Source organism: Narcine bancroftii, chromosome 3 (genome assembly GCF_036971445.1).
Source record: "Narcine bancroftii isolate sNarBan1 chromosome 3, sNarBan1.hap1, whole genome shotgun sequence".
Lineage (NCBI taxonomy): Eukaryota > Metazoa > Chordata > Chondrichthyes > Torpediniformes > Narcinidae > Narcine > Narcine bancroftii.
Window position 1 is genome coordinate 311,886,826 of NC_091471.1, and position 26,295 is coordinate 311,913,120.

The window sequence follows — 26,295 nt, forward strand, 5'->3', positions numbered from 1 at the left end:
CCTTCCCCTCCTCACCCTCACCCCATTACTACCCCTTCCTCGAAAACTCTCCCTCACTCTCCTTTCCTCTCCCTCTCCTTTTCCTCTCCTCCTCTTCCCCTCACCCTCAGCCTATATCGCTCCCCCTTTCTCACCAACTCTCCCTCTCTCCTTTCCTCTCCCTCTCCATCTCTTATCGCTCTCCTTCTCCTCTTACCCTCACACTCTTCCCTATATCCTTCCCCATTCCTCGACAACTCTCCCTCCCTCTCCCATTCCTTCCACTTTCCATCTTCTTCTCCTCCCCCACTCTCTCCCTATATCCCTCCCCCTTCCTCGATAACTCTCCCTCCCTCCCTCTCCTTCCCTTCCCCTCACAATCTCCCTATAACCCTCTGCCTTCCTTGACAACTATCCCTCATCCTCTTTCCCTTCTCCTTCCCCTCACCCTCTCCCTATATTCCTTACCCTTCCTCGACAACTCTCCCTCTTCTTTCCTCTTCCTCTCTTTCCCCTATCCATCGACTTCTCCTCTTCCACTTCCCCTATCCCTTCCCATCTTTGACAACTCTCCCTGCCTCTCCCTCTCCTCTTCCCCTCTAACCCACCCCCTTCTTCGACAAGTCTACCTCCCACTCCATTCTTCTCTCTCTCCTTCCCCTCTCTTATGCCCCTCACCCTCTCCCTATATTCCTCCCCCTTCCTTTACAACTCTTCCTCCCTATCCTTTTCTCTCCCTCTCCTTCTCCACTTCCTCTCCTTCTCCTCAAACTCTCCCTGTATCCTTCCCCCCTTCCTCGACATTTCTTCCTCTCTCCTTCCCCTTTCCCTCTCCTCCTCTTCCACTCACCCTCTCTCCCTCTATCCCACCGCCTTCCTTGACAACTCTCCTTCCCCACTCTCTCTCTTTTTCCTCTTCCCTTCACCCTCTCACTATATCCCTCCCCCTTCCTCGACAACACTCCCTCCCTCTCTTTCCCTCTCCCTCTCCTTCCCCTCTCCCTCCTCTTCCCCTCTCCCTCCCCTGAGTGAGGTGCTGGATTTGGGAGGGGGGGAGGTCAAATGCAAGGGAAAGTCTACAATATATCCTTTCTAGCATTGATGGAGAGAAGGATTTTGAGCTGAACGCTCTCTGCACCCTGAAAGAGACAACATGGTGGAGAGGATTGTAAAAAAACATCCAGCCTGCTGGACTTCATGATTTGGGGAACTGAGTGTAAAAGTTGGTGAGTCAAGTTACAGCTGTATAAAATTTTGGTTCGCCGCATTTGGAATATTACGTAGTGTTCTGGTCCCTGAATTCACGGGAGGATGTCGAAGATCTTGTAGACCTCTATCACGTCTCCTCTAATCCTTCTACACTCCAGCTCTGCGAACCTTGCCTCATGAGAATTGTTTCCCAATCCAGGCAGCATCCTGGTAAATCTCCTCTGTCCCCTCTCCTTCCTATAATGAGGTGACCAGAACTGAACATAATATTCTAAGTGAGTCATACCAAAGATTTATAGATTTGCAACATGACAACTCTACTCCTGAATTCAAACCACCTATGAAGGAATCTCAGCACACCATAATCCTTCTTCACTCTCCTATCAAACTGTGCGGCAACCTTGAGAAATGTGTAGATTTGCAACCCAAGGTTCCTCTGTTCATCCACACTCTTAAGTAACTGACCATTAACTCTGGACTCAGCCTTCTGGTTTGTCCTTCCAAAATGCATCAACTCTCAGTTATCTGGATTGAAATCCATCCACCACTTTTCTGCCTAACTCTGCATCCCACCTTCATCATTTTGTAACCTTTAACAGCCTTCATCTCCATCCACAACTCCTCCAAACCAACCTCCGTGACATCCGCAAACTTACTGACCTATCCATCCGCCTCTTCATCCAGGTGACATGAAAATCACAAAGAGCACGGGTCGCAGAACAGATCCCTGCGGCACCAACCTCCAGGCAGAATACTTTCATTCCACTACGACACTCTGCTTTCTTCCGACATGACAGCTTTTATTTCATGCAGGTAATTTTTCGCTCATCCCATGACTCAGGACTTTCCGAAGGAGTCTCCTGTGACCGACCTTCTCAGACGCCTTGCTAAAATCCTCGTAGACCTCATCTATCACCGTACCCTCATTAATTTCTTTTGTAACCTCCTCCAAAGACTGAGTTAGATTTGTGAGGCCCAAGCTTGCCTTCACAAAGACATGCTGACTATCCTTGAGTAGAGTGTATTTCTCCAGATCTTCATAGATCCCATCCTTAAGAATCCCTTCCATTAGTTTACTCACCAATAATGTAAGACTAACCCTAATTCCCAAGATTCTCCCTATTACCTTTTTTAAACAAGGGGACTCTATTTACCATTCTCCAATCCACCCGAGTCGCGCTGCCGTCTATCTCCCTCCTTGCCCACGTGAGTGGTGCTGCTGTCTCACCCCCCCCCCCCCCACACATCTGGGTCACGCTGCTGCCTCTCCAACCCACCCCCCCACCCCTTCACCAAGGGTCGATATCGACCACTTTGGAGACCCCTAATATGTTATTTAAAGTAACTTAATGTCACTTTATTCGATTCAGCAAAGAGTGGGGCAGGGAGGCAAGGTTAGGGGGGCTTTACTAAAGCTCAGCCTGGAGTGGTAGTTAATCCGCCACAGTTGACATGGCGTTGCAGTCGTGCTCCAATCTTCAAATATGCCTGGATGCAGCAGGCATGGATAATTGCCGATGATTTGCCACAACCCATTTTTTATACACTTGTGGATGCATGAAACTATGCACCAGCTTTGATCTTTTTCAAACTTCGAACATGCGAGGCAGAAGCTTTAATAGTAAGAACCCATTTACTTGTTTCAGATGGTGAAGAGAAGCAACATCCACGTCATTCTGTGCATTTCTAAATGGCACATTGGGGAAGTAGTGAAATCAAATTGCATGAGTGGATGCAATTGCTTTGGATGAGACCTTAAACCACATCCTATATGGTTTTTAAAGAACATACAAGATTCTATCGTACAATAAATTCTGTTCTTTACCCGGCCTCGGGCCTAGTCGGTTCGAGCAGTGAGTCGGAGGAGGCGGAGACCAGAGTTTGGGCAGTGTTCGGAGGTGGAGCGAGTTGAGAGTGACAGGTTTAATTGGTCAAGGCCGATAAAAGGAGGGAAATGCAAAGGAGAGGCCAGCGAGGAGTGGCCCAGTGAGTAGTGGCCTGGTGAAAGAGTGGGGTTTCGAGGCTTTGGCTCGAGAGGGTTCAGCGAGTAGAGGCTGAGGTCGAGTGTATCTAGATTAAGGTAAGACTATATTTTTTTTGTTATTTTCTCTTTCTAAGGTGAGGGGGAAGAGAGAAGGGTTGAATGTGAGAGCAGTTTGCTCTTTTCAGTGTCAGATGTGAAAGGTCCTGGAGTCTTCGACCTCCTGGACATCCACGATTGCACTAGGTGTACTGAGCTGCAGCATCTCAGGGACCGTGTTAGGGAATTGGAGCTGCAGCTCAATGACCTCGACCTGGTCAGTGAGAGTGAGGCCATCATAGATAGGAGCTATAGCCAGGTGGTCTCAACAGGGCCACAGGAGGAGGATCAGTGGGTTCCAGTTAGGAGAGGGGAAAGGGAAGAGACAGATACAGGAGGGGGCACCTGTGACTGAAGCACTCAACAAATGGTACACCTCCTTGAGGAGCATTCAGGCTGGGGAAGGAATCAGTGGCTGTATCTCTGGCACAAGGTCAACCTCTGTTGCCCAAAAGGGTAGGGAAAGGAAGAGGAGGGTAATAGTTATAGGGGATTCGATGGTCAGGATGACAAATTGTGGATTCTGTGGATACGATTAAGGAAACAGATTGGTGCCAGGGTCTGGGATGTAACTTCCTGTGTCATTTCAGAACAAGTTGGATAGCTGCCTGGATGTGAGGGGATTGGAGGGTTATGGACAGGGAGTGGGTAAGTGGGGCTAGAGGAGCCCACTTAAATCGGTGTGGACTCGAGGGGCCGAGATGTCCTGTATCTGGACTGTAATTGTCTCAGCCAAGATTTATCTTGCAATCAACATCATCTGGTCATTCCTGCATTGCTATTAGGGACCAGTTATGTGTGCAAAATAGCAATGTTTCTCAACTAGGTCAACGACCCTGCTTCATCAATCCAGAAATAAAACATTTCCAAAATCGCAGTGGTGAGAAGTGCCAGGTAAAAGTAAACCTTCAAGATCTTCCACTTGGACATTTGTCCGTTCCAACGTCCTCTTCTGCTCTGATGTTTCCTGACGCAAACGCTGGAATCTCTGTTCGATGGTAGCTAAAATGAACACAAGGTTCTGTTACACATACATTTAAAAATGTCTTCAAAGATTTACCATGTTTCCGGTGTTTTCTTCCCAACAAACACATTTTTTTGGTTTGGAGAGAGAACTGTGGGTTTAGTAATATTTAAAGCAATGCAGAACAGAAGATGACGAGAGAAAAGGTGAGCAAGGAATGAAAAAAGTTTGGAGGGAATCAACGTGAAATAGCAGACAAGTGAAATGAAGAACAGTGAAAAGGAAGGGACATTTGCAAAAGAAAATGGAGAGAGAAAGAGAGGGACAGTTGTGCAACTCTGTTGAAAACATGTTGACTTCAAGGCCTTTTACTCATCGAGAGGAGCAGGTGAAGTGGGGGGGAGCTGGGGCCGGGGAGGAGCAGGAACAACAAAGAATACCCTGCTGAATAGAGAAGACTCTGAGAGCAGCTGCAACCGTTCTCACCAGAACTGTATCCCGCCCTTCAGGTGCTCAGATGCATGGATCTTCAGTGCCCTCCCAGCACAGCATGAGAAATCCCCTCTCATTGGGGGGTCTTTGAGACATCACAGCCCTAAAAACTTCCTTGGCTGCATGTTTGCCAGATGTTCACACTTGGTAAATGGCCGCTGCTTAACCTTCTACCATTTCTACATACCCTCTATTTCTATTAATAACTGATCAACAAGACAAACGGAAAATATAGAATTTCTGAGGTTTAGGAAAGGAAACAAAAATGTATAAAAATAAATGAGCTGATAGAGCATCTGGAAAAAAGAAAAGCAACATTAACATTTCGATGGAGCTCGTGACTTCACCGCCTTGCTGGCATATTTTAACATATGTTTCCTATTTCCAGTCTTGTTTCTATGATTGGAAGTTGTCTGGTTTCCAATCATTCAATCTTCTCTTTAATTGATGAGCCATGGACAAGTATGCATGACTGGAGCCTGGCTGCTTTATTAAATAATCGCAGAGCATCACTTTCAACGAATTCACTGCAAGAATTCCCATTTGCCGCCATTTTCATTTCCAACGCTCCAAATATGGTTCTCAATTCAGTACCTTTAATGCAACAATTTTATAAGACCCAACACTTCTAAGATGCACCACTCGAGCAGAAATTTCATTCAATAAACACACATTTTGCAATACTATTGCGATTCTGGCCTACGAGTCTGAATCACTGACCACAATTCAGTGGAGAAAGTTCGATTGAACTTTCTTAAATACTGCATTTTATTCAAACATTGAAGTGTGCACAGTTCTTTAGTAAATGGTCATTTTCAGAGCTGTTTATGAAATGATAGCCTATTTATGACGTGCTAGGTAAAGATGATTCAACATTTGAAATCCAATCAATTGCAAGAAATATTTTAGAATGGTTCAAAGAGGTTGGTGGGTCCCCACTGGTAATTTGCACAATTTGAAAATGTCTAATTTACCAGCTGGAAGCATCACTTGTATTTGTTGGAATTAGAGAACCACCTTTTGATCTAAACATCAAATGTTGAAATGGTACCTGTGGTCTTTCGAAGCTGGACTATATTTGGAACAACGTCATTGCTCAAATTCAGCAGGCACTTTGCTGCCTCCTGTAACTTTTCGACACCATCTTCATGTTCAGAAATTTCTCCCTGAAGAACCTGTGATTTCAAAATGACACAATGACTCATTCACAATAAAATTAATATTTATTTCTGTATATCTTAGATTTGCCGATGCCTTGGTTAATTTCGATATTGTCTTTGGGTCAAGGAGATAAACAGCCTGTGAAGGCGATTCTATAAATTACCAACAACTCTCTGGCCTGCTTTGGGGTGAGGAGGCGAACATTTTCAAGGACCCAATAACCACAGGATATTGGAATTTTCTCAAACAACCAGATCAAACTTTCTATTGATCATTACTCATTACTCATTAATGCTTCGAGGTATTTAATACGCCTGATGTTTGAGCATTTTCTGATGCTGTTGAGCTCATCATCTTTATCTTGTCTACATCTCTTGACCGGCCCTGAAGTCCCCTTGCAAACCATCAAGGTCACAAGAAAATATTTAAAAATGTTCTGATGCTTAGATTTACATCAGCATTGATAAAATAATGCTGAAGAACTCATTTGGCTTTTCACCACTAATGGACATAGATTTGGCTGCAGAGGGTTATTCTGCATTATCGTTTTTCTGCCTGTCTACTTTTACTCCAGATGACCCCTCTCCCCAATCCATCATCCTTCAAAGGTAAATATGTGTTCTCCCTCAGCAATCCGACCCGTTTGCAACTCCTATTCTCTCGAGCACTTAATGGCCCACAGCTTTTCTCCATGACCATCAATCCCAGGCCATTATTGCAATAAATGGTCCGATTTTTCTCTGACTGCAAGACCAGAAATGCCCTCCACCTCAATAAAGCAAAACTTTCTGATTTGTCTTTCTGATGCAAATTCCAATTCCTCAAACATCAACTCCAGTCAACATGATGCCATTAGTTTCGTTAATGATAGAAAAGGATAGGTCTGGGACTCGGGTTGAGATTTTAAATTGGAGAAAGGCCAATTTGAGGAAATTAGAAAGGAATGAGAAGGTGTTGACCTGGAAAAGTATGTGCGGGGTGAGTGGAAGACCTACAAAGGTGAAATTTGGAGAGTACAGACTTTGCATGTTCCTGTCAAGATTAGCAGGCTTAGGAATCTGGTTTGGAAGAAGAGAGGTGTGCAGCAGGTATAGACATCACAGAGCAAATGAGGTGCTTGAAGAGTATAGAAAATGCAAGAAAAAACCTCAAGAAAGAAACCAGGAAGGCTATGTGGATGATAATGGGGTAAATTGGATGAGTAAGCTTGCAGGTGTTGTGGACACTAAAGAAGGTTTTCAAAGCTTGAAGAGGGATCAGGACCAGCTGGAAACATGGGCTGACAAATGGAATTTAATGCAGATGAGTGTGAGGTGTTGCATTTTGGAAGGACAAGCCAAGAAAGGACATACATGGTAACCAGTCGGGCAGTGAGGAGTACGATAGAACAGAGGGATCTGGGAATACAGACACCTCATTCTCTGAAAATGGTGTCACATGTGGATAGGGTTGCAAAGAGAACTTTTGGCACATTGACCTTGATCAATCAAAGGATAAAGTATAATTTTCATTGGTGAGACCCAATTTGGATTATTGTGTGCAGTTTGGATCACCTAACTGCAGGAAGGATGGCAATTGTGCAGAGATTGACTTGGATGTGGCCTGGACGTCAGGAGCAGAGTTGTAGGAAAAGGTTAAACAGGTTATGATTTTATTCCCTGGAGTGTAGAATGAGGGAAGAATTGAGAGAGAGATTTAAAATGATGTGGAGGACAGAGTAAATATAGGTAGGCTTGTTCCACTGAGAGCAAGTGAAATACAAACCAGAGGACATGGGATAAGGGTGAAGGGGATAAATTTAGGGGGAACATGAGGGAGAACGTCTTCACACAGAGTGAAGAGGTGGGAGAGTGGAACAAGCTGTCCGTTGAAGTGGTGACTGTGGGCTCAATTTTTAATTTGAAAAGAATTTGGACTGGTACATGGATGGGAGAGGTATGGAGGGCTATGGACTAGGTGCGTCAGAGGGCCTCGGCAGAAAAAGGGTTCGGAACAGACAAGAAGGGCCAAAGGGGCCTGTTTCTGTTCTGTAATATTGTAAGGTTCTATGGTTCGAATACTTCTTTGGAATAAATCAATCTCTGCCACTTTGCAAACAAATCTTACCTCCAAATGTGCTCCAAATCACCACTTTCCTCCCACCCCCCTTCACCTGTTCCTGAAACCCCCATCTATGGAGTTATCGTCTCTGCACCTGATGATCCCATTAATGATTTGCTGAGATTTTTTGCTCTGCTGTTATAATCTTGGAGGTCGTCCAAAATTCTGCCACCATTTTCTTAGGCCCCCATTAAACATGGATAAGGTCTGAGGAAACCCATACTGAAAATAGACACACAATGAGAGCAGAACTGTTTGGCTTCTTTGTTACAGTTTCCAATCTCGCCCCCACCATCTGGAAGCAAATTGGCTGTTGGATCTTCATCAGGCTCCCATTAAAACCTGATCAAGTTGGAATGAATGGAGCTCAACTTCCTATTTCAGGTGCCAAACTTACAACCTCCCATGTGGCCTTAACCACTGTTATTGGATGTGCACATTATCATTATTTCAAAGCATTCATCATTCTACTCGTAAATTAGAATAAGCAACATTACACAGTGATTTATGAAATAACAACTTTAATTTACCATGATATTTTCAAGTTCTTGCTGCAAGATTTCTGGATTAGGGATGGCCTCCAGCTGAACCATTCGTCTTTCTCTTTCTACTCTCTCTAGCCACAAACGCAGCTCATCTGCCTTCTCTTGCCATTGTTCAAATACCTTGGTGCTAAGACGGATTCCAAGTCCAATGCACTATAGAGTGAAAGAAATGAATGAGTATGTGGATTTTTAAAATGTACGATTTTGTGATGCGATCAAATATCGAGTGTCCAATCGATCCAAAATGGGTCAAGCGATACATTACTGGTCCATTACTTATGCCAACTATCATTTTTTTGTTCCCTGCATCAAGTTTTTTGAGGGTCACAGACAAAAAGGCAATGTTCACTCCTCACCAAAGGTGAAATGCCTGTTACCCTGCCGTACTGTTCCATTTTCTTGTTATGTCAATAAATCTTTTAATTAATATTTTGAGTTTGCTTTCAAAATAAACTGATGGTCAGGAATATATCAGAAGCATTGAAAACCTTCACAAATTTAGTGTGTCAGTGAAGATTAGACAGAAATTCTTTTGGGGCTGGGCTTGTTCCAGCCGAACACTGCATTTCTGTTATGCCATTCAAGCCTAACCCTTGGGTTTAGGACATACTGAGCCAGCGAGGTGACCTTTGTGGATTGGACACATTACACCGTGTTCAGTGACAAATGCACGTGGGAGGCCAGTCTGGAAAATCTTCACCAATTATGATCTGTTCGACATTTGATTTTATTAAAAGGAAATGAGTTCATGACTTATTTTCTGCAGTGGTCTCTGTCCAACTCGAGTGAGTTTGGCCACCAAGAGAGCTCCACAATACTGGAAAGATTTGATCATTGTTCCTGTTCTTCATGGGTATTATTAATCACAGCCGCAAACCTTTTCCAGAGCCACTCTTATAAGACTAAAACTTACACAAGTTGCTCAGTCTATCAAAATGCTCTCATGTTACTGATCTAAAGTAAAATTGGAGTTTAAATGCTATTAGTCAAAAAAAAGGAGATATGTCATACTTCTGATCGAAGTGCGTTGAAGCGAGCATCGGCGCTTTCAACCGTCTCCTCCACACGTTGGCTTATGGCATCAGGATCAATTGGGATCTTGTAGCTTTCAATTGCATTCCTGATTTCAAAGAGAAAGGCAGCATCGAAGAGACTTTTCCAAGATCGTCTGAGGTATCTTAGATCCCCTTTGAGAAACTGAAAATCATTGAAGAGGAATTTCTGCTTCTTAAGTTTGAATGTCAATGACGTGGAGTCAAATTCCTCAGCTTTTATTTTTTGTAGTTCCTTTTCTGAATGAATCATTAATGTTTCAAATTCATCATAATCTGTTTAAAGGAATATAATGGTGAAATAATCAAAATGATCAAATAATACCAGATTATATAGACTTTGACACATTGACAGGATCCTGTAATAATTACAAGTTGGGGTTATTCCAAACCACATGTACCTTTCAGTTGTCTTACTTAGAATTCTTTTTAACTCTCAGTAAATAGTATTTTATAGTAATCTGGAAAATAAATGAATACTTTCCCTCACCTTTTCGGAACTTCTGCAGTTCTAGATGCAGATCCTCAATCACGTTTAATTGAGAATCTGCACTTGATAAAGCGGATTCGTACTCCTCCATCAAGACATTCAAGTTCTCCTGCAGTGCAACTTCCTCGTCTCGCAAAGGGTCCTGGACATTTTGTTCCAGGAAAGTCTGAGCTGCCTCTATGGCCAAAACCAACTCTTGCTCTTTCTGGGACAACTTTTGGCGATGTTCCTAGAAAAGAAACAATCCTAGGTTCATTTTTATTGCTCCAAGTTGTCTTGGGGGAGGTAAGGTTTCTATTTATTGCATTTGCAATTGAAATAAAATATTCAAGTTTCCCAATTTATTAAAATCAGGGTACCAAAACACCCTTAAATACACACAGGAAACATACTTCAAGTCCAGAAATCTAAATGGTTTTATGCTTTCGGAGGTTTAATCAACTACCTTGATCTACAATTCTTTGCTTGTGTCAAAGGATGAATCCTGCTGAGATGGAGTAGAATATATTCCATATTTAATTTGACTGACAAGAAAATAAATCCTCTCCTTCAGTATTTGTACACAGTCCCTTCCCTGTCAAACAGACTTACTTTTATTTAAACTTAAGCACATTAAACTTTTGTCATTTGAATGATCTCATCCTTAACTTTCAATTCAGGGATTTAATATTCTTTCATGATGTAAAAGAGAACACGTGAAATCTAACGAGAGGTGACTGTGATCTAGTCAGGAGAATGTGAACTAGTTTGTAACTGTGTAAGAATGCACCCTTCTCACTGAAGTAACTGTGGGGTGGATGTCTATGTATATGAGTGTGTCAACATTTTTAAGAGATGGTGGATCTTCTTGTCTTTTTTCTTCACTGGTATCACTGTTTCCTTCACGCCAGACTTGCACATCTTCGCCCAGTGGTTTGCTATGCCGTAGGCTCCACATTCAGAACCGTATGCGGGGCAATCATTTTGGTCACGGAGGGGTGTTGTCCGCTGCCCTTCCTACAGGTCCTGGGGGTGGCACTTTTCTGATTGTATTTTTTATAGCATCAACCCTTCCTTCTCTTTGCTGTGGGTGGATCTGCATTGATAGGGATTTCATTTGCATCCTCGTGGCTTTGAAGACTCTGGCTGTGTCAGAGTCTTTGGCCAATTTCAAGCTATCCTTCCCTAGAAGAGACTTTTGCACTTCAGGATGGGCATATTAGTGGATCAGCTAATCTTTCCTCTATATCCTTCCATCTGCATTTTGCAGCATTAATTTTTGGTGTAGTAAGGAAGTTAGTAACAGTCTCATCAGTCTCTTACACAAAACCTTGAAATTCATTGCATTCAAGTCTAGGATTAGAGCTGAGTTCAAGGTGAGAAACAACCTTTGCAAATATCTGCTCTGGATCATTTTTCTCCACCCCGTAAGCTCTCAGCTATTAAATAAGTCACGGCCTGGCTCCCCTGTCCAGACATGTATAGAACTAACCTTCTCCTCGCTGTTGCATTTTTAAAATAGCTTTTCACTACTAAATTGTACATCTGCTGAAACGTTTTAAACGATTCAACCATGTCTTCAGCCTCCCGTCCATCACTGGGTGAACTGCTGTTGCACCAGCCATTCATTTCCAGGTGTACTTTTTCTCTTCTTCCCCTTCAGATTTCAGTCACTTCCAATCCATTTTATAGTTTTATTCTTGTTCTCTCAGACCGACCACTGCCAACATGTTCTGTCTCCGTGTTACCTGGGAGGATTCTTAAATAACTTAAAGATGCAAGATTCAAATAACAGAAGGGAGTTTACTTACTGATGCCTTCCACCATCTCAGGAAACTGTTCACACTCATACTCATGTATAGGTGCCCCCCAGTAGTGCACGACGGTTACCACAGTGAGAAGGGTGTATTCCTAGGAAGTTACAAAAGAGTTCACATGATCCTGACGAGATAACACACCCTTCTCACTGTCGTAAATGTCGTGCACCAATGTGGGGTGCATGTCTATTTGAGTATGAACATTTCCTGGCATGGTGGAAGGCATCAATAAGTAAAATCTCTTCTGCTATTTGAATCTTGCATCTCTAAGAAGATGCAAGATTCAAATAGCAGAAGAGATTTTACTTCTGCTATTTAAAAAGCCTCCCACACAGAGACATAACGGTGACTTTATTGTATTTATCTTTACCATTTGGTTCAACATCCTTTGGACTTGACAAGACTTTATTCAAGTCGCCTTATTCCAAAACAAACCAGGCTGTCAAGCACACACAGGGCAATAATTTGCATACATGTTAAGCAATGCTTTACGAAAAGAAGATAACATCAATTGGTAAATGTTTAAAGATCTTTGCTCTTTTTTAACGATGAAAATCTGACTTGAGCACTGCATATTAAGGAATGACAAACGTGAAAATCTATCCCCATTTGAGTGAAAACATTCTGGGTAATTATCATTTTCACATTAGTGCTTCAAGATGCAGGTGTCCCTGCCAGGGCCCAAACTGAACGAACGGCAATATCTTTCCCAGTTAGAAGGGAGAGGAGTGTGGAGGGGAATCAGCAGGTAGTAATGTTCCTACGGACCTAATGCACGTCCCTCTCCATGTCAGAAGGCTCCTCTTTGGACATATTCTTGGAGTCGAGTAGATGTCGTTCACTCCGTTGATAGAATACAGGACTACCTCAGTGGAGAGAATGAATGGAGGGCTAATCAAGCCAACTGCTTTGCTCTGCTGTTGAGGTCCTTGGGCCCTTTGGGAATTGTGCTCATCCAGTCAAGTGCGGAGCAAAGGTTCGCCACCTACTGCTTGACAGGTAGCCTCTGATCTGTTTTAGTTATCACAGTACTCAAAGTGGCTGGTCCATGTTAGGACCACAGTGAGAAGGAGACCTGGAGTCATGTGACAAAACCCAAATGAAGTACCATTATGCAGGTTATTGGTGAACAATGCCACTTTATGTCACAGTGTGTGCGACACACTTTCCATCGGGCAGCTGATTAAATAAAGTATGGCTTTGTCCTGCTTTTGGTAGATGGACCAGATACCTGAAGAATTTGCCACTTTGTCAGAAGGATGTCAGTGGATCAACTGTGACAAGAGGTGCAAAAAAATCTAGACTGAACTTCTCCAGTACTTCGAATGTGATGGAGTCTGGTCCTATTTGTCTGCTGCACTTGGTGTTCCTAAGTAAATCAAATAGGGTGAAAGTGATTTCTGTGATGGTGTCGGAAGAACCTGATGGAACATGCTAGAAAGTGTCTTAACCCCAACATTGTTATTCAGAAGCTGAGGCCTACCACCACTGAGAATGAGGAGACCCTTGGTCCCTCTTTTCCTATTTACTGTTCATGACCCAGCCGGAAGGACGACAGAGCTCAAATTTCATCAGCGGTTAATTCTGTCTTTGGAATGTTATTTTTTTTTCTGCATTGCCTGCCCACTGTCCAGTGTTGTAAGATTATCAGTCTGGCACCTCATGTGCATCTGCATTCCCTATTAAACCATGGTGATGACTTGTCTTGGTTGTAATGGGAGAACTAACGATGGTAAGTAACACTTTCCTGCTGCAAATGTGAAAGGCCCATCGTACCTTTTGGCCACTGTGATTCCAGCTGTCAATTTATTCTGAATCTATCCCATTTAGCACAATGGTGCTACCACACATCAGAATTGAGGGAGCCCCTGGAGAAACATGGGATGAATCTTTCTGCTCCTGCTGTCACCAACAGTTGCCTCAACAACAGGAAAATTGTGGTAGTGAGGGGGTGTAGCCTTACTCACTCTCTTTTCCAAACCAATCCCTAGATCTGCACAAGGATCTGGCCTGGTTGAGTGGACGAACAGTGACGTTGCTACGCCAGAATTCATTCCGGTGGTGTATGCTTCCTCAACCCTTTTTGGTTGTGAATAGCTTGCATGGCCCATTCAATGGGTTATAAAGAGTTAATCACATGAGTGGGTGCTGGAGTTATCAAAATAGGGGAGGAGGTTCTTCCCTTTACAACATCAAGATCCACATTATCTGAGAATACAGCATTACTGAGGTGAAGAGTTTTTGTTAAGAAGCTGCCATGGTGAGATTGTTAGTGAAGGGCCTCTGTGACCATCGTCAATCACTGCCCCTTCACTAGTGAGTTAAACATATTCCCGTCATCTCTCATCACTTGCGTGACTGGGCCAGAGCAAAGAACAGAAAGTATGACTGAGTTAGAAAGAGGATCTGCTAGATCTTTGAATAGGATTGGGAGAAGATCGTCAAAATTCAATTCAACATTATTTAGAAATTGTGTTAGTCATTATTTAAGTGAAATTTAGTCAGTCGCCTTTCATCAAATCTGTACTGATCAGAGGTTCTGATGAAAAGTCCAATCCAAAATATTTTTACAATTGTTCGAATATACACTTATCCAAAACACCTGGAAGTGTTCATACCTTCAGGCCTTGCTGGTGGTCATTCAGTCTTTCGCCCATCTCAGCAAATGACCCCATCGCATCGTCCTCTTCCTCCATCTGGAAACCATCACCTAATGCGTAGAATTCGTCTTCGGTGATATGAACTCCATAGTGACCCTCGACTGCCAACCATTTCAGAAGATCACCTACTGTCTTCTTATGTTTTTGTAGGTTATCTTCTGTTGTTTCCTACAAATTGCAAAATCCTGTTAGTTTGAAGACGTGTTGTACTTTCCTGGCAGCAATTCCATATTCCCTCATCTATTTGCAAACCCTTGGGATTGAGGAGGATGTGAAACCACTTGAGTGGAAGATGCCTGTTTATAAACAGGGGCCATTCCACACCATTTCATCGGAATATGCACATGGGCAACATGTGGTCTTGCCCAGTCTTCGATCAATACGAAAAGGATGGAAAATACTAAAGACCAGCCTCCTATACACACACACGGGCATCGACGGAATTCCGCTTCATCATTTCCCTGCTCATGTCTCCCTAACACTGCCTTCATTTCTCGGGCCCCTTCGTCTAATCCCTCCCCTTTCATTTCAAAGGCCTTCTCTGCGTCTAAAGCAACTGCTACTGTTGGCGCTTTACTCCCTTCTACTGCATGAATTAAGTTAATAAATTTACAAATATTGTCTGTTGTGCGTCTTTTTTTAATAAATCCAGTTTGGTCTAGATTTACCATTTTAGGTACATAATCTGCTAATCTGTTTGCTAATAGTTTAGCTATTATCCTATAATCTGTGTTAAGTAATGATATTGGTCTATATGACGCTGGTGCGAGTGGATCTTTCCCTGCCTTTGGTATTACTGTAATTATTGCTGTTTTACATGAATATGGTAAGCTTTGTGTTTTGTCAATCTGGTTGATTACTTCCAGGAGGGGAGGAATTAATAAATCTTTAAATGTTTTATAGAATTCTATTGGGAATTCATCCTCTCCTGGTGTTTTATTATTTGGTAGTTTTTTTTTTATTATCTCTTGTATTTCTACTATTTCAAATGGTTCTGTTAATTTATTTTATTCCTCTATTTGTGATTTTGGTAGTTCAATTTTAGTTAAAAATTCATCTATTTTGCCTTCTTTCCCTTCGTTTTTAGTTTGGTATAATTGTTCATAAAATTCTCTAAAGTTTTCCTTAATTTCTTTTGGATTATATGTGATTTGTTTGTCTTTTTTCCTTGATGCCAATACAATTTTCTTAGCTTGTTCTGTCTTAAGCTGCTATGCTAGAATTTTGTGCGTTTTTTCCCTTAGTTCATAATATTTCTGTTTTGTCTTCATTATGTTCTTCTCCACCTTATATGTTTGTAGTGTTTCATATTTTATTTTTTGATCTGCCAATTCTCTTCTTTTAGTTGTATCTTCCTTCATTGCTAATTCTTTTTCTATATTTACTATTTCCCTTTCCAACTGCTCTGTTTCCTGATTATAGTCCTTCTTCATCTTGGTTACATAACTTATTATTTGCCCTCTAATGAATGCTTTCATTGCATCCCATAGTATAAACTTATCTTTCACTGATTCCGTATTTATTTCAAAGTACATTTTAATTTGTCTTTCAATGAATTCTCTAAAATCCTGCCTTTTAAGTAGCATGGAGTTTAATTTCCATCTATACATTCTTGGAGGGATGTCCTCTAACTCTGTTGTCAATATCAAGGGTGAATGGTCCGATAATATTCTAGCTTTATATTCTGTTTTTCTTACTCTATCTTGCATACGAGCTGATAACAGAAATAGGTCTATTCTTGAGTATGTTTTATGTCTACCCGAATAATATGAATATTCCTTTTCCTTTGGGTGTTGTTTCCTCCATATATCCAAAAGTTGCATTTCTTGCATCGATTTAATTATAAATTTGGTTACTTTGTTCTTTCTGTTAATTTTTTTCCCAGTTTTATCCATATTTGAATCCAAATTAAGGTTGAAATCCCCTCCTATTAATATATTCCCTTGCGTATCTGCTATCTTCAAAAAAATATCTTGCATAAACTTTTGATCTTCTTCATTAGGTGAATATACATTGAGTAGATACCAAAACTCCAAATATATCTGACATTTTATCATTACATATCTCCCTGCTGGATCTATTATTTCCTCTTCTATTTTAATTGGTACATTTTTACTGATTAATATAGCTACTCCTCTTGCTTTTGAATTATACGACGCTGCTGTTACATGTCCTACCCAATCTCTCTTTAATTTCGTGTGCTCCAATTCAGTTAAATGTGTTTCTTGCACAAATGTTATATCAATTTTTTCTTTTTTCAGTAAATTTAGCAGTTTCTTCCTTTTGATTTGGTTATGTATTCCGTTAATATTTAAAGTCATATAGTTCAACGTAGCCATTTCAAACTTTGTTTATCTTCCCTTTCCGTTTCTCCATCATCACCTTTCCTTCTTATCCATTTCTGTTTTCTTGTTTTGAACACTTTATAAGACAACATTTCTAAAACATCAAACATTTTCCTTATTCTCCTATTTAAAACTTCTTTAACCCCATTCTCCCCTCCCCCTCCTGAGTTGCCCTTTATCTCTTGTTGGGCAAACACATCTCCCCTCTCCATTTGGATTTGCGAATTCACTCGCAAATGTCAACTGATTTTGCAGTGACCGTAACTCATCCCCACCCAGCCCCCCACGGAAAAGATTTCAATTTTCATATGTAACAAAGGTCACTCTTTTAATTCCCTCCTTATTCCCTCTATTCCCTTTCATTCCCTTATTAATTCTTATCTATACTCTATATATTTTCCTCTAAATACGTATACATTCATGTATACACACACATACATACACATCTACATATATATATATATATATATATATTTATATATATAATATATACATACATATACCTATATACACACATACATATAGTTCGTGGTCATTTTTACTCTCATTACATGTCTTCATCTCTCTGCTTGTTTTGTAGTTGTTCTGCAAATTTTCGTGCTTCCTCTGGATCCGAGAATAGTCTGTTTTGTTGCCCTGGAATAACTATTTTAAGTACCGCTGGGTACTTTAACATAAATTTATATCCTTTTTTCCATAAGATCGTTTTTGCTGTATTGAACTCCTTCCTCTTCTTCAGGAGATCAAAACTTATGTCTGGATAGAAAAAAAAATTTTGACCTTTGTATTCCAGTGGCTTTTTGTCTTCTCTTATTTTCTTCATTGCTTTCTCCAAAATATTTTCTCTTGTATATCTTAAAAATTTTACTAAAATGGATCTTGGTTTTTGCTGCGGTTGTGGTTTCGGGGCTAATGTTCTATGTGCCCTCTCTATTTCAATTTCTTCCTGTAATTCTGGTCTTCCTAGGACCCTGGGGATCCAATCTTTTATAAATTCTCTCATATTCTTGCCTTCTTCATCTTCCTTAAGGCCCACAATCTTTATATTATTTCTTCTAATGTAGTGTTCCATTATATCTGTCTTCTGAGCTTACGGCTCATGTGCCTCTTTAACTTTTTTATTAGATTCTTCTAATTTCTCTTTTGTCCTCTACTTCCATTTCTACGATTATTTCTCGTTCTTCCACATTCTCCACTCTTTTTCCTATCTCTGATATGACCATTTCTATTTTATTCATTTTTTCTTCTGCATTCTTAATTCTTCTTTTTATCTCATTAAATTCTTGTAATTGCCATTCTTTCACTGATTCCATATATTCTTTGAAAAAAGATACATCCATTGTCTTGCCTTTCTCTTCTTCTTCCACTTCTTTCTGTTCTTCTTCTTCTTCTTCCTCTGGATTGACCATCTGTTGTTTCCTTCTTTTCTTTTTACCTTCTTCTTTCTTGTTGTCGTTATTGTCTCTGTTCTGCACCAGCTGCTGTGCTGCAGGTGTCTCTCTCAGCTGTGGAGATCGACTCCGCAGCTGTTTCCCCCTCCCGTCAGTGTGTTTTTTTTCTTGCGCGGTTGCGCACTTTTACTCGGCTCTGCGAGCCATTTTTGTAGTCCCGAGCCCGGGACTTCCACTGACCTGAGGGAGCGGGCTTCTCTCTCTGCAGCGGGCCTCCTCGGACAGGTAAGGCCTTCACCTTCTTCTTCCGACGTTTTTTCTTCTTCTCTTCTTCCCGTTGTTTTCGACTTTTCTCTCTTCGCTGCCATTTTCTTCTCACCTTTATTTTTACTTTGTTTTAAATTTTAAATTTTGTGCGTTTTTTAACTTTTCCGGAGAGGGCTGGAATTCCCTGACCGGCCACTACTCCATCACGTGACTCCCCCCATCTGGATCATCTTCAGCTGTCATCATTTTCTTAGTCACAGACCTAGTTACCGCACATGCAGGATATATCTCACCATCCTCTCTAACCACATCCTTACTAGGCCAATTTGTCAATCTTAAAACTGACCCAACTTTATTCTCTGACAAATCATTCCCCAGCAAAAACGAGACACCTTGCATGGGTAACTCCTACTACAACAGTTCCTTTGACTAATTCTGAATTTAGCACAACCTTGTGAAGCAATATTGACCCTACCTCATCTCCAACACCTTTAATCAAAGTTGTCTCCTCTGTGTCTGTCCTTTGATCCACAGTTAAAACGGTTTCTAACAACAATGACTGAGCAGCCTCAGTATCTCTAAGAATGTTAACTGGAACCTGTGGTTCTCCCTCCTTTATTAAGACAAAGCCCTCTGACACAAAAGGCTTGAAAACATCCATGACCTACTGATCAGGTTATGCACCTCTGCTCTCCTTAAATTCCACTGTTTCTGTATACATGGTTCTGGTTAAACCTGTTTTTACCTTTTCTGCTTCAAGACTAGACAATTCACAGTCACATGACCTGCTTTCTTACACAAATTGCATATAAATACAGAAGTTCTGTCCTTTCCTACCTTTCCTTCATCTTTTTTCTGAACATTTTCTCCAGACTTTATTTCAGCCCTACTATCCTGCTCCATCCTAACCTTATGAACAGGTTTATTAATCTGGTCCACATGAGCTCTCTGAAAATGCCTATTATTCTGGAATGTCCTTTTGTGAGTCTTCCTCAACAAATTTTCCTTCACATGTAATATTTCACTATTATAATCCTCTACGTTTGTACTTTTCTCATCCAATGTTTAATTTCAACAATTTTCAATGCCTCAGAAATAGCCATCAGTTCCTACTTTCTCACCTTCTGCAGTTCTGCAGGTGATGGTTGTAACAAAAATGTATCAACATCCATTGCTGCAGTTTTTCCAGACACAAGCTTTCTGTTAGCTTGTAAAAATAGCCTGCAAAAACAACCCAATCAACTAATAAATCATGAAACTACAATGTTCAAATCCTAAAGGATGAGCCCCCATAAAATGTTACGGAGTCCAGATGACCCCAAAAACCAGTAGCAATAGATATGCACGACAACACAGGGTTATTTAAACAAAAGTAGTTTAGAATTTTATTTGAACATGAAAACAGAATTGAACTTTAACTTATTACTTAACCTACCTAACCCACTTAATCCGCCCTCAAATACTAAGTGCAGGTGAGTGTAATGTGTATTGAAGATTAGAAAAGTTCTTTGGATCACAGTCCAATCTCGCTGGTTGCAGGCAATTCTTGCAACAGTGCTCATACATTAGCATTAACAAAGTTCACCAAGCTTTGGTGTTTAACAGACAAATGGTTACCACTCAGAAGGGCTCTTGCTGGTTTTCAGAGAGAGAGATTCCATTTCCAGAGCATCTGCAACTGATTTCTTCTTAGTTAGTCTTTCTGACAAAACTTGTCCCCTTCAGGGTTCTCCGGATGATCCTTTTTCTTTCAGGTCATCTTTCAGACCATCAGTCTTCTCCTTTGACCAGGCAGCCTTCCAAAGTTTGGCAGCTTGTCCCTCTGGAACAGATTTCTCTGACTCCTTCTCTCTCACTCCCTCCCTCTCTGAGAGCAAAGCTGTTCTAACTCTGCCTGCTAACGCCACATGCTCTCCTAGGCAAGCTGTATGTGGATACTTTGTTGCTCCTTTGCAAAAAGCAGGATGCAATAAGCCTGCTAAAATTCTGGGTTTTCAAATGTGTGTGTGTGGAAGCTGCTCGAGTAATTCATTCCAAGCTACCTCTAAAACTCTTGTCACACTGCACATTCAGAGATCTGAGAAGAACCCTTGGCCGAGCCAACTTTGCTTGAAAGAAAACAACAATCACTAGCGATCTGTGGTCGTCTCAGCCTTCCTTAAGATAGGTTGCAGACACCACCTTATCAATTAGTGCATTGGATCAGGTAGTGCCGGAAATACACAGAGAAGCCGCTGTGTGGAGATTTCACAGAAATACAGTTTAGAAGCAGGAAAGGATCAGATGTTATTGAACAACAATGAAAGGAACTATTAGCATGTGGTCTACAAAGTAACCTTCTTTTTGTATACTTTATTTAAAATCAAATTCAAAATCCACAATAAAATACATCATATTAACATACAAAAATTTCCCCCATATATACCCCCCTCCCACCCCCTCTCTTAGCTCCCTCCCATCCTCTACAACCTCAAACTAAAGAAACAAACCATCATAGTCGGGTTTGATGTCACCAATCAACCATGACATATTTAGACCCATACACTTCACAGAGGGACCCGCACATTAACAAAAATGGTAGACGGATGGCGTAAATTGTAAGTTATCTTTTCCAATGGAATACATGATTGCAAGTCCATGTGCCATCTCTGAATACTTAATTCAATTTCATCTTTCCAGGTTATAGCTTTACATTTTCTCACTACTGCCTATTCCAACTGAATAAATGCAATTTGAAATGTATCCAATTTCATTTCCAAACTCCATTTTACTTCATATGTCCCAATAAAAATACTAACGGCTCTAATGAAAGCTTAAATTTAAACAACCCCTGCAAAAGTTCCATAATTCCATTCAGAAAGGGTTTCACCTGATCACATAACCATACTGAATGTAAAAAAGACCCTATCTATTCTCCACATTGAAAACACATATCCAAAGAGATAAATCTATACCTCTTCAACTTCTCAGGTGTTAAGTAAAGTTGATGAATAAAATTATAATGAACGAATCTTTATATAACGTTTACTGGCTTAGTCACACTGTCCTCACATAATGTCATCCAATCATCCTGAGAAATTAAAACCGACAGATCCTCCTTCCTTTTACTTCTCACTTTATAAATATCCGACTTAGGCATCTTATTTTGTAATAAAGCATACATTTGTGTAATCAATCCCATTTCCCCTCCTTCAATAATTAAACATTCAAATCTCATCCTTCTAGGTAATCTCAAACTGTGTCCAGAATTATCTAGTAACAAAGTTACTAAGCATGGACCTGATCCATTTTTTCATTCTATCACTGATATGAAACAAAATTTCCAGCTTCATAACAATCTTCGACCAAGATAATACCTCTCTTTTCCCAAATATTCAGGAATACGTGATTTATTTTAATACAAAGCTTATTTTAATACAAAGGGTTTTAGCCGAAATTTTGCCCTCAGCACCAATAGCAACGTTGGTCCGATACCATATTTCCATGAAATGTTTTAACACCGGTAAAGGATAATTTTGGAAAAGTTGAGCATTCCATTTATAAATAAACTGTTGCATTCTTTGTTCATGAAGCTGAGCCATTTGGATTTTAGCCCAACGTAAAGATTGTTGTGATCCAACCATTCTATTAATAAACTTGAATTGTGCTGCTTCATAATAATCCTGAAAATGTGGTAATTATAAAACTCCAAGTCAATTTTTGTATAGATACTCTTGCCTATTTACCTTTTCATAATAAAGATCTTCCCAGCACATGGAAATCCTTAAAACCTTTTAGGAATCCCACATGTAATTGATTGACAAAAATACTGAATACGGGGGAAAAAATTCATTTTAAAACACTGTCGTGCTGGACACAACCAAGAAAGACTCAGCCACCACATTGAAAGCCATTAATGATGTTTTTATTCAAATTCAGCCCGCGCCCTCTTAAGGGCAGCCTAAGCTCAATCACCTCGTGCATTGTGATATCAGAATCGCTGCCACAGGCGTGCGCTGGGCAGGTGAATTGAGGCAGGGAGAAAACCTTGACAGCGCCATCTTCCCATGGCTGCTCCGCCATGTGGCGTTATACACCATGAGAGACTGTGCCAACACAGCGCCCTATTAAAGTTATCGGTAAATCTTTCCACCTATTTAAATCTTATTTAATTTAATGTAATAATGGTCTATAATTCAACTCATATAAATGATTATAATTATCATCTACATTTATCCCGAAATACTTAATTTTATCCAACCACTTAAATGTAACAATATCTCTGCAGTTTGCATAATCCATTCTTGTCAAAAGCATCATTTCACTCTTATCCCAATTAACCTTATATCCTGATAATGCACCACACTGTTCCAACCTTCCAACTCAATAAAAACATTTTACCAAGAACAAGCATGTGGTCTTGAAGGTAAAAATCACAGTTATAACTTAATGACTATTTTCAAATCCACTGCGTCATGTGAACCATGGCAGTGAACAGAACAAAAGTATCTGGAAAAAGCAAGGCAAAACACCTTTCAGGATTGGCCCAAGGCATTGCAACTGAACACATGGCACAGGGTCAATCCCCAGAGACATTCAGATTTCACACCTATACACTCAAGGCTGAGGTTTCTGACTTGAATTTGATGAAAGGCAAACCACAGATTCTTGGTGCATCTTTACGAAGAACACTCTTGTTTTGATTTCAGCCACAAAACCAGGACTCCAGTCTCTCACCTCATCTCATTCCAGGGCAGAAACCAAAGGAAAGGGCACATTCTTCTGGGGGTCCTTGGTTAATATTTACTCTTAAATCACCATGGCAGAAACACAGAACATAGAACACTGCAGCATAGTACAGGCCCTTCAGCCCTTGATGTTGTGCCAACCCATATATTCCTTCCTAAAAAAAGCACTAAACTCTCCCTACCCCAAAACAATAAAGAGTATTTAATTCCTGCCTTTGACAGCCAATTGTTCCCAGAAGAAATATTAAAAATAATTATACTTCAAATGTAACAACAGAAAATGTTGGAAATAGTCAGCAGGTTGGTCACCTCCTGACTTGTTGGGAGTTTCCAGCCTTTTCTGTTCTTATTGAAATATCCAGTAATTCCAGTTTTATCATTTACACTTTAAAGCTTGGGGATCCTTTGTGCTGTGAAAGGAAAGAGAATGTTTTTCATTTTAATTTACAAAAATAAGACTATCTGGACCCATTTATTAAGTAGGAATGTATAAATTCCAAGTAGGATTCACTTGTTGAAGACCTTGTTTAAGTTTCAGAATAAATGAAGCACCCAATCTGTAGATGCTTTGGAAAAAGATAAGACAAAGCATAACTGATTTACCAACACTGAATTGGAGGTAATTAGCTGCGAAACACCAAACTCTCCTTATAGGATGAGTGTCTGATGTTTACGTGAGTAATGAACCTTGTGCACACAGTACAACTTATGTTCATTTCGACATTGCCTCATAGAAGGTTTCACACGTGACCGAGAGTACCTGCTGCGTGTTTTCTTCCCTGCGGTCGACATTGAAGTCTGACGATTCCTCCGCAGCAACTCGGGAATGAAACCACCTGCCTCTGATCTTCTTGCAGCAGTTGCACGTCATTCTTTTCCGAGGAGTGAGGGATTTCCTACTCTGCTCCTCTTCCCCAGCCACTCGTGCCACTCGTAGACAGCACAAGGCATTGCCCATTCTCCTGCAAGTCACACGCGAGGTGTTTCCAGTGACGTGTGATGTAGTAATTCAAATACGTCACCACCGTGAGCCTCACTTGGCCAAAAAGCCCTGGTATTCGGCAAAGACTGTGCCACGCGCTCGCACCACGTTCAACCCTCACAATGAACACGACTGCAGTCTCAGCAACTGGGTTTGCTGGCTGTGTGATGTCATCAATGGGTTCATTGTTACACAATAATACAGAAAGACAAGTGAAACCATGGCAATCTCCCAATATTTACTCTCTCCTTATGATGTCACAATGAGACCCCAACCCCCCACATTCTCGGAATGAATGTACTCAAGGGGCAGTTTATATTTGAGGGTCTCCCGCCAACCATTGTTGTCGGGGCAGCCAGGTGGACTCCTCTTGTCATTGCCCCTCCCTCCCAGGTAGTCTGCACCCACCTGGATCGGGTGCCGGGGGCTATGAGGAGATCGGGGAAGTGATTGATACCCTCCTCTATGAGGGACTGTGATAAGACCCGCCGTGCCCCCCAAAAACACCCCATTCTGGCCTGTCTGTAAGAAAAATGACACGTGGTGAATGTTATTGCAAATTGGACAAATTCACTCCCCTCCCCAACTCACTCTTGCTGTGGTCGTTTCCGATGTGGTTGAACCACTTCATTGGATTCCAGATGATGGAATGTTTATTTGACACCATTACATCTCCCAAAATCATTAAACTGCTCTGGGAGGGGAAAAAAAGTTTGGTATCAGAGATGATTTACTCTGGGAGAACATGGCACCATAAGAGTGACCCAACTTATCAAAGGCTTGTTTCATGGAGCTAGGATCGCAGATGTTTAATTCACATTAGTTAGATCAACAGGGGTTAGGAAATGGCCTTGTCTTTGTCACATTATGAAAGCTCCAAATCCCAGAATATTCCCTAACTAAAGTCACTTTTGGCAACAGTGCATTGAAAAGGTTTCTTTTGCCATGTCCAGACGTGTAAAACATCTGACATTTCCAATTTCGGATTTCAGATTTTTTGTCAGAGTTCATACATGACGTCACATCCATCCCTGAAATTGTTTTTGCTGTGGGCCATGCAGAATTAACCCTTCTTGGCAATGCCATATAAAGCTGACTCAACACTGAGATGTAAACAAATAAAGAAATTTAAACAAACCGACTGTACGATACAGAGAGAAAAACATCAATAAAGTGTAAAAGTACCCTCCTTACATAAGTCCCTGAACTGAGTTTGTTGTTGAGGAGTCTGATGGTAGCACCTGTTCCTGAACCTTATGGTGCGGGTCTTGTGGCACCGATATCTCTTTCCTGAGTGTGTGCTGCGTGGTGTGGATTCTTGAACATTGATGCTGCCTTCCGATGGCAGAGTTCCAGATGTTTTCGTTGGTGAGGAGGGTTTTGCCTGTGATGTCTTGGGCTGTGTCCACTTCCTTTCAGAGGGCTTTTCAGTCAAGGGTATTGATGTGCCTATACCCAACTGGGATGGAGCCGATCAGCACACTTTCTACCACACCTCCGTAGAAACTTGCCAGGGTTTCCGATGTCGTACCAAAGCTCCGCAAATCCCTGAGGAAGTACAGGTGTCGACGTCTTTTTTTCACAACGCCATTTGTGGTTGGGTCCAAGATAATGACTCTCAAGATCTGAAATTTGCTCACCTTCTCCACCACTAATCCCCTGATGATTACTGAACCATACAACTCTGGATTTCCCTTCCTGACGTCCACAATCAGCTCCTTGGTTTTGGTTGCATTGAGTGGGAGTTGGGTGTTCGTGCACCATTCAGCCAAGTTTTCATTCTCCCTCCTGTATGCTGTCTCATCGCCCCATTATATATAATCCACTACCATGGTAGCATCAGTTGCATTGGCTTTGTTGTACTGAGCCACGCAGTCATAAGTTTATAGAGAGAAAGCAGGGACTAAGAACACAGCCCTCTGGTACTGGTGGAGATTGTAGAGGAGATGTTCTTACTGATCCTCACTGATTGTGGACAGGAGGAGAGGGAAATTCAGCATCCAATTACACAGTGGGGTGTTGAGTCCCAAGGTCTTGGAGTTTGATGATCAATTT

The 26,295-nt window shown here is 41.2% G+C and overlaps 1 protein-coding gene across 2 annotated transcripts in view; it reads right to left on the reverse strand.

The window, feature by feature from the left end:
• Positions 1-24,392, reverse strand: part of LOC138759064 (microtubule-actin cross-linking factor 1-like) — a 29,027-nt gene extending 4,635 nt beyond the window's left edge. The window contains exons 1-7 of one of the 2 annotated variants that reach the window (XM_069928925.1): positions 24,019-24,392; positions 14,487-14,696; positions 10,073-10,301; positions 9,542-9,858; positions 8,516-8,683; positions 5,776-5,899; positions 4,175-4,270 (exon numbers count right to left, since the gene is read on the reverse strand). In XM_069928925.1, coding sequence (XP_069785026.1) covers positions 4,175-4,270; positions 5,776-5,899; positions 8,516-8,683; positions 9,542-9,858; positions 10,073-10,301; positions 14,487-14,696; positions 24,019-24,216 — 1,342 coding nt within the window. In that variant the 5' untranslated portion in view covers positions 24,217-24,392. The remainder of the gene's footprint in view (positions 1-4,174; positions 4,271-5,775; positions 5,900-8,515; positions 8,684-9,541; positions 9,859-10,072; positions 10,302-14,486; positions 14,697-24,018) is intronic. The other variant, XM_069928926.1, reaches the window with a different exon arrangement.
• Between the last annotated feature and the right edge of the window lie 1,903 nt (positions 24,393-26,295).